This window comes from Hippichthys cyanospilos, chromosome 22, assembly GCF_059441005.1.
Source record: "Hippichthys cyanospilos isolate Australia breed blue-spotted pipefish chromosome 22, RoL_Hcya_1.0, whole genome shotgun sequence".
Lineage (NCBI taxonomy): Eukaryota > Metazoa > Chordata > Actinopteri > Syngnathiformes > Syngnathidae > Hippichthys > Hippichthys cyanospilos.
Window position 1 is genome coordinate 5,510,436 of NC_142390.1, and position 10,609 is coordinate 5,521,044.

The following is a 10,609-nucleotide window of genomic DNA, read 5'->3' on the forward strand; positions in this document are numbered from 1 at the left end:
ACCTCCCCCTTCCTCCTTCACACAATATAAAAGGTCTCAAGTCCTGTTTTTGCCCAGTCTGACATTCTATTAGAAGGTCAATGGCGCTCGCGGTCGGGGCGTCTTTTGCCCCTGCCGATTACGTGGTGTTTGCTTTCATGCTGGCTGTGTCCGCCGCCATCGGAGTCTACTACGCCTGGACCGACCGGGCCCTCAGGAGCGCGGATGACTTCCTGACAGGCGGGCGCCGACTCTCGGCTCTCCCCGTCTCTTTGTCCCTGACGGCCAGCTTCATGTCGGCCATCACGGTGCTGTCCAACCCAGCAGAGGTAAGCAAGAATCTAAATGAATTGTGCTGTATCATAATTTTATGATTTATTAAACATTAAACTTCATTTATAGTTGTATCTCTTGGCGTATTTCATCCAGGAACTCAAGAAGATAGATCATCCGTTTTATTTCTGGCTCATCTGCTGGAAAATTGACACTCAATGACAGTGTGCAACTGTATAACAAAATAAAGGCATACAAAATTTTCGGAAAGAAGTATACCATGTTCCAATTCATTTGCTCTTAATTTGAAAAGAAAAAAGTACTGTGCCCATCACAGCATTTAAAAAAACCATGAGATTAGATTTGCTCCCATGAAGTGTCCGTGAGATGGCAAAAAGGATTTGAATCACAGTGGAGTTACATTTTGTCAGGTATCATGCATAAGTTTTTGATGCTCTAAAAATGTCTTCTGTAAAGGTGTATCGTTATGGAGCCAGCATCATATTTTATGGTCTCTCCTATCTCATGACCATGGTGGTGACGTCTGAGATGTTCCTCCCTGTATTCTACAGATTGTCCATCACCAGCACTTATGAGGTCTGAAATCATGCGCAGTACTTTAGAAGTCATTTTGGTTATAGGCTGAATGAGTTTTTAAAATAATTACATTTTGCTTTTCAATTTTGCGATTGATACTCTGTGTTTCTTTGATGTTTTCTGTCAAGTATCTGGAACTCCGTTTTAACAAAGCCACCCGACTGCTGGGAACAATTCTCTTCATTGTGCAGACGGTAAGAGACATCATTCAAAGAGATGACGAAAAAAAAATTAATGCGATTTTAACGATTGGATTTTTGTTTAGATTCTTTATACGGGCATCGTCATTTACACTCCAGCTCTGGCTTTGAACCAAGGTATGGTGCTCCACTCAAAGGTGCTTCAAGGTGCAGTGGAGCTCACATTTTTGCCTCGCACTACAGTCACCGGGATGGATCTTTGGAGCACCGTCATTTCTACTGGAGTGGTGTGCACCTTTTACTGCACCATGGTAAGGTCAAAGGTCAGAATAGATGGCCTCCAGATTGATATTCTAACCAAATTCATTGAACAGGGTGGGCTGAAGGCGGTGGTGTGGACAGATGTTTTCCAGGTGAGATTTTGATAGATCTTTGTCTAGATCATCCATACATAAAAAATACGTCTTTGGCATTGAATGAGTTGATGAGGTGTCAACTGCCTCTTCAGGTTGGTGTCATGTTTGCGGGCTTCTTATCAGTCATCATCCGCTGCGTGGTCCTCAAAGGCGGGATGGGACCCATCCTTGCAGATTCCCGTCGCGGAGGGAGGCTGGATGTTTGGGAGTGAGTAGGATGAAACAACAGGACAAATACAACGCATGCAAAACAACTATGAAAAAAAGGAAGACAAGTTTTACCTTCCATCCTTTTTTTTTTAGAGCTGGCTAAATGGTTAAAATAAGTTTAGTACCCCTTTAACTCTTCCTTCATTAAGTCTTTAAGGACAGCGTTGTCATTGACCAGCTTTGATCCCAACCCACTGAAGAGACACACGTTCTGGACTGTGACCTTGGGCGGAACCTTTGTCTGGATCAGCATCTACGGCATAAACCAGGCCCAGGTTCAGCGCTACATCGCCTGCAAGAGCATCACTCACGCCAGATTGTGAGTTTTCACTCTTGCTCATGGGCTAAAATGTGTTATTTATCCATCATTTGGACTTTCCAGATCCTTGTTCATCAATCTGATGGGCCTGTGGTGCATCCTGCTGTCGTCCGTCTTGGCTGGGATGTGCCTCTATTCCGTCTACCAAAAGTGCGACCCGTGGACTGCCGGCATGATTTCGGCTCCGGATCAGGTTCAATCAAACATAAGATGTGAAATTAGTTCATTGCCTTATTAAAAGGGGAATTGGTGATGACTACCGATACTAAAATTGGCCGCTTTCCCTGAGTAGTTTCACAATCACAAACTAGAAATGAGACATTTACCAGCAAGACATTTTAAGTAAAATGCTATATTGCTATATTTTACAATCACAAAGCAAATATCACAAATGAATAGTAAAAGTCATGGGAAAGGTGAATATTTTGCATCATAAGTATGAGTGGTATCGGTACTTGGTATCAGAGAATACTCAAGAATATCCCTATTTTTTATCTCTTATTTAAACATACTTACATACTTAAAAATTTTTAAATTAACTTATAGGGGGAAAAAAAACACATCCTGAAAAAAACAAAGCAAAAATTTTGACCACCCCTGGATGAGGCCAAACCAAAGCCGCTATTATTTGGCTGTGTGCAGCTGATGCCATATTTGGTGATGGACATCCTGGGAGACTACCCTGGCCTCCCTGGACTATTTGTGGCAGCGGCATACAGCGGATCACTAAGGTCCTTCTTACTACACTTTAAAAACGGGACTTTTTGGGACTTGTGATGTTCTGATGCTCTCAAATGCAGCACGGTGTCATCCAGCATCAACGCCTTAGCTGCAGTGACTGTTGAAGACCTGATCAAACCGCACACGCGAGTGTCCGACGAGAAGCTGTCCTCGATTTCCAAAGTTCTGAGTAAGCATTGATGTCCATCATGTGCCACATGAGTGCGCTGGATGTAATGGGAATATTTGCAGGCTTTTTATATGGCGCTTTATGCATTGGGATGGCAGGAGTGGCCTCACTCATGGGCGGAATACTGCAGGTAGTCCCTCATAGTAGCAAAATAAGTTTGATGACTTCTCTGAATGTTGGTCTTCTTCCATGCAGGCCACCATCAGCATCTTTGGCATCATCGGAGGTCCTTTACTTGGGCTTTTCTCACTGGGTATCATCTTTCCCTTTGCCAATTCAAAAGTGAGTTATATTTCGAGGTATGAGAAAAACAACATCTCCAAGTGACTCGAATGTGTTTCAGGGAGCCTTGTCAGGTTTGGGATGCGGCCTGGTCCTGTCACTTTGGGTAGGCATGGGCGCCCAGATGTTCCCCCCGCCTTCCTATCTGAGTCGACCTCTGCCTCTCACCACCGAGGGCTGTAACCTCACCAACTGGGACAACCTCAACTGGACCGCCACGGTGTTGCCTACAAGCATGAGCCACATTGCTACTTCTCCAGTGAGGTTAGACCATGACTGGAACATCTTGTTGGAGAGCTTCATATTTTGACTCTTCTTTTCTCCCTTTTCAAGGAGTCCTTTGGAGGACAACTGGTACTCCTTGTCCTACCTTTATTTCAGTCCAATTGGAACCATCACAACCATCTTAGTGGGCCTTTTTATCAGCCTTGTCACAGGTAGAACATTTTTTGATGCAGTCTGCGAATAAGTGATAATAAGCCAAATGAAGCTTCATGAAGCACTTGTGATATTTTTGACTCTGCTAGCTGCCATTTTTATTTCAAAGGGGAAGTGAAAATTGAATAAATTCCAAAGCGTTAGGATTCATCCGAGAGCAACCGTTTAGTGATTATCTCAAGTGCTTCATGAAGCTTCATTGCCCCATCACTAATTTCAGGAGGCTGGGAGAGCAAAGTGGAATCAAGGCTTATTTTGATGAAAAGAGACACAACCATCTTTTGCCTATTCAAAGCTCTCAAGACCAGAGTAAGTGGACAATTATCGTTTTTGATTGCCCGATGCAACAATTTCTGCAATTGCTCACTTATTTTTTTTTTCTTTTTTCTTAAGATAATAGGTCGAAAGCCTGGCCTGACACGAGTCAAAGAGAAACACGCCGGCAATACTAATCCCGCTTTCTGCCACATTGAGCTGGAAGACTACATTAAATGCAAGAAACCTACATGAACTCCATATTATTTTGTAGAACTGTCACAAAGCAACACATGATATTATAATTGTTATTTAGGACTTTGGGGGCCCATTCATCACCATGACAACTGTGAGGGAAATTCAAATATGTAAGGCCTCTTTGTTTTGTTGACATTTATTTTGTTGTACTTAATACACATATTGGATTTACAAACATTTACATTCATCTGTCACAAATTCCCCTTGAATCCATGAAAGATCAGACTCATGAAGAATGTATGTTTTGTTGGTAGCAAGAAATAAACAGTCACTGTTGTGCCATTCTGGATGCTTCCACATTATTCCAACAAATCACATGCCTCTAGTCGTGTGTATGCAAAAGGCAAACATCAAAATCAAGTCACATAATAAACATTTCATTTTTGAGTTCTTGCCCAAGAGTGTTTGCGTTTCAAACACTGCTGAATGATCCGACATGTGAATAATTATGGCTAATTGACAGGCTAGGATTTCAATCATCCTTGTCGGTTATGTTTCCGGGTCATAATACCTTTTCTTCATGGCTCTGTATTTCTTGAGAAAGTAGAGCGCCTCCAGCTCCTTGATGACAAACTCTCCTCGTCCCACAAGCTTTTTGATGTGCTCAGGGTCTGTCACATCTTTATTTTTCATAAAGGCCGACTTAAGGCGCTCTCGGAAGAAGGCCGATCCCTCCGGGTAGTCCCGACCGAGATACAGCAGCTTTTGGATAGAGCAAAAACACATTTGAGCACCTCATAGAAAATTCATCCTGGTTGGTTATCGATTAAATTAAGTTTTGTCTTGTTGATTTTATGTTGACAACTAACTGACATGTTTTGTGTGACAAGAACGAAGCTCAGTGTATCCAAGCAGCAAAACCTATACTACTTTGCACATTATCCATGAAGAAAAGCAAAAGCAATATGCATCTCTATTATTTCAGTTAAAGTTGAGGCAAATCAATGCAAGGCAATAACGGGGGGGAGGGGGCGCAAAAGTGCACTTACATTTTTGTAAAGCTTAATAACTTCGCCACGTAGAGGGTTCGCCATGTGAGTAGGACGGCAACCCTAAATTGAAGAGGGATCATAACAGATGATCAACTTTATTGTAGTAAGAAAAAGGTGAAGGACTGACGTGCACAATTAGCTTTAGCTAAACAATAGCACAGGAGCAAGCGGTTTTAAATTACATTGCATCGAGGTTTGCAAAACAGCACATTATAAAACTGTTCGGAAGAAACATACACACGTATGTCTGTTGGTTTTATCACAGAGTATGTAAAAAATAATGAATAGTGGTGAGAAACCTTTGCGTTGTCCTTGTGGTAGGGGCTATCGTGCAGCCTGTCGTAAATCGTTCCCAATGTCGTAAGTAACAACAAACAGCTGCCGTACATCATTACCAATGGCGCAAATAATAACAAACCGGCGTAAGGTTATTTTTGCCCCTGCAATTGCCATTTTTATATCATTTATTTTTTCTTTTATTTGTTATTATATTAAAATTGTGTTCTAATGGTCAAATTGCTTACATTTATTTGATTATATTTATTTTTATGAAAACCAAATTTACAATGCTCGACGTTCTTATTCTGCATTTATATTTTAACTCGACATTTTTTTCCACAAACAACAAAATTAATGAAAGGTCTTTTTGTATAATATTGGTGACGCCACATTGATGACATCAACGCACGGCTAATAATAGTGCTGTATCGCTGTGTTCGGCGTCACGTTGCTATGGAGATCTGACGGTGCTCGGAAGTGTCGAACTCGGCAACGAAGCGTAGGAAAAGTTGTTTTATTTGTGGCTCAATGTAAATTACTTAACTTCATCTCGAAGTTTTCGTCACTAATTTTGTGGTTTATGATTGACTTTCAATCACTGTTTACTTAAAAACAGACCCCACTTAGTCATCATGGTGAGTTTACTACGCCTAACAATTCGTTTAAATCTGTTCTAATACTTTTTTTTTTCATTCTGGAATTGCGTATTATGCGATTGCCCTTCTTTCAACAAAATCTTGCTGTATCTCCTGCGACTAAACGGAAGCCTCCCAAGAAAAAGGTAATCCAAAAAAAAAAGCACCAAAAAATTCATGCAAAACGAAAAAACAAAGTGTACACAATATGCTTGCCTCATATTATTTTGTTTGCTGTATTCCAGGGTAAAAAGCTAACCAAAGCTGAAAAGGCAAGGCTGAAACTCGAGGAGGAGCAGCGAAGGTTGCGAGAGGAAGGTTGTCAAACAGCTCCAAATTTATCAATAAATAAATGTACTTGTCCTTGCATAACAAGTTGTATTGGTGTACAGAGGAAGCCCGGATTCAAGCAGAGCGAGAAGAGGAGGAACGTTTGGAAAGGTTAAGAAGGCAGGAAATCTTGGAAATGCTCGAGGCGAAGGTACTCCAGCAGCATATCAGTGTATGCTTTTCTAAATAACTTATTGTATGTTTTTGTTTTGCTTAAAGGACCGCAAACGCAGGGGTAGTGAGCTGGGAGAACTACACTCGCTTCTGCAAAAGAATTATTGGGCTGTGACGAAATATAAAAATGACATCACACAAATGTCCAAGGTGCAGTTGAAAGAAACAAAAGTATACTCACACACCCCTTTACAAATGTTATTTTTGTTTGAATGAACTCATTTGTGTACACACAGTGGGAGAAATACATGCGATGCTGTGAAATTCCAGACCCGGCAGTGCAGCAGGAAATCAATACTTTTATCAGCTTGTGGCGAGATAACCCAGAGTACAACATAAAGATGGTCTTCAAGCAGTGTAACATCGCTCTACAAGTCTGTAGCTCTTTTTCCTATCACTGCAACATGTCCCGACCTTTACTTGGAGTGGTAATTATGTCCCTGGCAGCTCATCGAAGACTTAGAGATGATGCTCAGAGAGGTGACGGATGCAAACTACATCCCCAAATACCAAGAGACACTTTTGCATCTTCAAGAGATAGTCTATGACAAGATTCTCAACAGCAGCATGGAAATCCTCAAGGTGCACTCCGGCCAGAAATCTAGGATACAAAATAAATACACAAAAAAAGTGTTGTATCAAGGCCTTCAGACCAACCCAAAATTTGGGTCAATTTGAACCAAATTTCAGTTGATTTTTTTTTAAATGATGAGTGATGAAAATGTCCTATTTAGTAGAAGACAACCTCAACAATTTTGTAACACAGAAAAGTATTTTAATCAAAAAATATAACATCATTTTTAATATAAATAATTTATTATGTAATTAAAATATTTTTAAATATTTTTCTATATTACATTTTTGAGGTTTAAAATATTTTGAAATATTATTTAAATATATAAATAAAATATTAATTCGATGGTGCAATCGAATGAAAATAGGCTCGATAATAGTAGGCTTACACCATGTATATTTTTTATTATATATATATATATATATATATATATATATATATATATATATATATATATATATATATATATATATATATGTGTGTGTGTGTGTATGTATTGTACTGTAAATTTATTACAAACATTTTTGAGGTCATCTTCTACAAAATATGGAGCACTGTATTCCCACGTCACTATATCATAATTGAGTTGTAAAAGTGTAACTACACGGTGTGTATGGTCTTTAGGAAGCCAGCAACAACATTGACACCGAGACGGGCAACATGCAGGCCGTGATTAAAGATGAGAAAGCCACCTTGTGTTTGTGGGCCAACCTCATGAGGAAGGCAAGGTACTGAGTAGATGACCATCGAGGAGGGTTCAAATACATGTACACTATATCTCTCTGTATGACATCCCAGGTTTAAATGTTTGAATTTTGCGGAGGTGGGGATGGGTTTTGAGCTCACTAAGCAGCTCGCCATGAGCAAAATCGCCGTCCGGGTCCTTTACACCAGCTACGACCACTTGTCCTCACTGTCCAGGATGACCCACCAGAAAATATCCATCGCCCCTCCCAGGTGAGCCAAATCCTTCACTTTACAATTCCACATTTTTAGACTCACTCTCTACCACGTTCCCAGATTGCTTACTGAATTCGAGGAGGTTCCACCTGAGGTACCAGAGCAGGACGATGAGGCAAAAGAGACGCAGGAGGAGACAGAGGAAGAGCAGGAGGAGGAGCTTGCCCCGGTGCAGGAACAGGAACAAATAGTGGAAGAGGAAGATCTGTCAGCACGAGAGTCTGAAATGATTTCGGTTAGGCCATGCACCACCACATACACTCGAAAAAGTCAACACCACATTTTGTTCACAGCCAGCAATTTTTTAAAATTTTTTTAAGGACCGCTCAGAAAGTCAGCAGTCCGGCAGTAGTCATGCCGAGGATGATCAGATTGTAACGCAGGTGGAGGTCCTTGCAGGTAAGCCTGATCCAATTTGCATCTCAATGTGCAACTGTCAGAAAAAAAGGGAGCTTTTCGATGCACCAGTGAAAAAAGGTTGAGAAAATACTTGCGTAAAGGTCATAGTAAAGCTGTGTTATCGCCCTTTGCCTCCAGCCGAAGAGCCTCCGCCGCCCTCGGACGACGATGCAGATGTTGCCGAAGGCATCAAGGTGGTGGACCTCAGGAAGTACACGCCTCTGGGTGGAGTCTTCTACTACGAATTGTTCCACCTCCCGCCGCAATCCCATCACGTCAAGGGCTGGGAAATCCGAAAGGTGGATACAAATATAAAAGAGTTTAACATTTCAGGATGATGTTGTCCTCACTTGTAGTGTTTCACAGGTGTCGGAAGCTAGCCTGAAGGTTTTCGAGTACATTCCCGACAAGTCAAACCTGACAGACGATGAGGAAACCGCCTCCCCACTTGTCGGCGTGTCCGTGAAACTGCCTGACACGGTGTTCTTTCTGGAAACCCCTCAAGTGGGTCGCTGGGATGCTGAGGGTATGGAATGAGTCATTTGGGGCACTCACGTATAGTTGTAGTTCATTTTGAAGATCCGACAGCGGCGGTTCCTGGGCATTCTTTCAAATCTTCAAGTAGCATCGTGCAAAATTTGTCCATTGAATTCTTCACTGGAATTTTGTCACATAGGCAAGTACTGGAGGATGGACGGTATCTCCGACTTCTCTTACCAAGAGTATACGCCCGAGGAAGTGGAGGCAGAGGAGGAGGGGGAGGGGGAGGGGGAAGAAAAGGGAGGAGGAGAGGAGGAGGCGGCCGGAGGGATAAAGGTGTCCTTCAAGATGGAGTCCTTTTACCCCTTTGTGTTGATGCAGCACACCTACGCCAATTTTCCCTTCCGCAGCTGGGAGCTGCTGCCGCTGGACAAAGACTCGGCTGTCTTCCGCATCCGAGGGCCGCTCATTGACCTCAGCATCACCGTACAGGTGGGCATCAGAAAAAAGCTGGAGGAGGACATAATGCAGATTGTGACTGGGATTTTGGCGTTGACTCTCCAGGGGAATCAATGCATGCTGCAAACAGACCGAGAAATGGGCCTGCCTAACCTTTTTGACAAGTGGATGAGTGCGACCGAGCTGCAGCAGGCCATGCTCAAGGCGGGGATCAACATCTTTGTCAACGAGCACACCGACAAGTTTGTCACTTCCTGCTGCAAGGTCACCATTCTGCATCATAGCATGTGTATATATATATATATATATATATATATATATATATATATATATATAAAACAGACCTTTTATATGTACATTTAAAATGAGCAAATTTAAGCAGGCGTTTAACATTTCGCATTGCGCAGATACACACTATGTTAATTTATCGCAAAATGATTTTAAAAAGGAACAACTACACGTTCTGCCTGGCAAACTTACATTTGCACAGCACTCGAGTTCATTTCATAAAACAGATTTTGTGGCTGTTTTTGTCTGAAGGACCCACTTAGAGAACACAACGCCTATGAACAGATGGCCCTCTTTGCATCAGTCTGTGCCTTCTCATGGAGCAAATGGAATGCCAAAAGCGGTCCAGATAATATCATCATAAAGGTGAGTCCTTTCATATACGTATCCTTCTGAAAGACAGCCTATTTCTGTGTGTCCACTGGAGTGGACATTTGCTTTTGGTTTCAATCTTCTGACTGATTGGAACTGCTACCCCAGTGAGTCATATCGTGCTCATTTGAGGACATCTTGACCCTGTCGGTGTCTCGCAGAGGCAAAATGGACACAAATGAATAGAATGTCTCAGGACGATGTATTGCATTTTTTCATAAAAGCAACCTCCGCTCTGGTCAGGTTTTGAGATGATGTCGCTACACGCTTTTTGGCGTTAGGTCTGCGAGCACCAGGGCCCAGCCCCGGCACCCGAAGATTTGTGGAATCTCTACCTGGTGGGACCTAAGAGATTCCAGAAGCTGGAGATGACGGAAGCGAGCGAGGTTTTCTGCACCGATCATCATCCGGACAGCGAGTTTCACTCCACCTTCATCCACATGCTGCAGGACCACATGAGCCCCGAAGGCATAAGTCGAACCCGAGAGACGCACTTTCTCTTCGCGGACACCGTTCAGAGTCTCTTCTGCGCGACCAGGCCGCTCATGTTTTGCTAATCCTGTGTGAAATAAAACACAATACATCCTATG

The 10,609-nt window shown here is 42.2% G+C and overlaps 3 protein-coding genes across 4 annotated transcripts; 2 read left to right on the top strand and 1 right to left on the bottom strand.

The window, feature by feature from the left end:
• The first annotated feature begins 80 nt into the window (after nucleotides 1–80).
• On the top strand, nucleotides 81–4,361 carry slc5a8 (solute carrier family 5 member 8). The gene is made up of 17 exons (XM_088407033.1): nucleotides 81–308; nucleotides 730–849; nucleotides 978–1,043; nucleotides 1,115–1,166; nucleotides 1,233–1,300; nucleotides 1,364–1,402; nucleotides 1,498–1,613; nucleotides 1,794–1,934; nucleotides 1,998–2,127; nucleotides 2,577–2,665; nucleotides 2,735–2,844; nucleotides 2,907–2,974; nucleotides 3,040–3,126; nucleotides 3,188–3,390; nucleotides 3,460–3,563; nucleotides 3,785–3,873; nucleotides 3,958–4,361. Exons 1-17 carry the CDS (start codon nucleotides 81–83, stop codon nucleotides 4,072–4,074), a joined length of 1,827 nt encoding a protein of 608 aa, XP_088263159.1. The 3' UTR covers nucleotides 4,075–4,361.
• Nucleotides 4,198–5,440, bottom strand: lyrm5a (LYR motif containing 5a). The gene is made up of 3 exons (XM_088407039.1): nucleotides 5,369–5,440; nucleotides 5,067–5,129; nucleotides 4,198–4,779 (listed from the first exon to the last, which is right to left on the bottom strand). The coding sequence occupies exons 2-3, from the start codon at nucleotides 5,109–5,111 to the stop codon at nucleotides 4,567–4,569; spliced, it is 258 nt and encodes an 85-aa protein (XP_088263165.1). The 5' UTR covers nucleotides 5,112–5,129; nucleotides 5,369–5,440; the 3' UTR covers nucleotides 4,198–4,566.
• A 375-nt stretch (nucleotides 5,441–5,815) lies between these two features.
• On the top strand, nucleotides 5,816–10,607 carry dnai7 (dynein axonemal intermediate chain 7). Of its 2 annotated transcripts, XM_088406400.1 has the most exons (17): nucleotides 5,816–5,983; nucleotides 6,115–6,129; nucleotides 6,229–6,301; nucleotides 6,376–6,464; nucleotides 6,533–6,637; nucleotides 6,724–6,861; nucleotides 6,935–7,069; nucleotides 7,686–7,789; nucleotides 7,860–8,018; nucleotides 8,082–8,256; nucleotides 8,342–8,420; nucleotides 8,559–8,719; nucleotides 8,787–8,946; nucleotides 9,097–9,392; nucleotides 9,465–9,623; nucleotides 9,900–10,013; nucleotides 10,301–10,607. In XM_088406400.1, exons 1-17 carry the CDS (start codon nucleotides 5,981–5,983, stop codon nucleotides 10,574–10,576), a joined length of 2,241 nt encoding a protein of 746 aa, XP_088262526.1. In that variant the 5' UTR covers nucleotides 5,816–5,980; the 3' UTR covers nucleotides 10,577–10,607. The 2 variants fall into 2 exon arrangements, with proteins under 2 accessions (XP_088262526.1, XP_088262525.1); XM_088406399.1 differs by lacking the exon at nucleotides 5,816–5,983 and having other exon boundaries at nucleotides 6,037–6,129.
• Nucleotides 10,608–10,609: the final 2 nt, after the last annotated feature.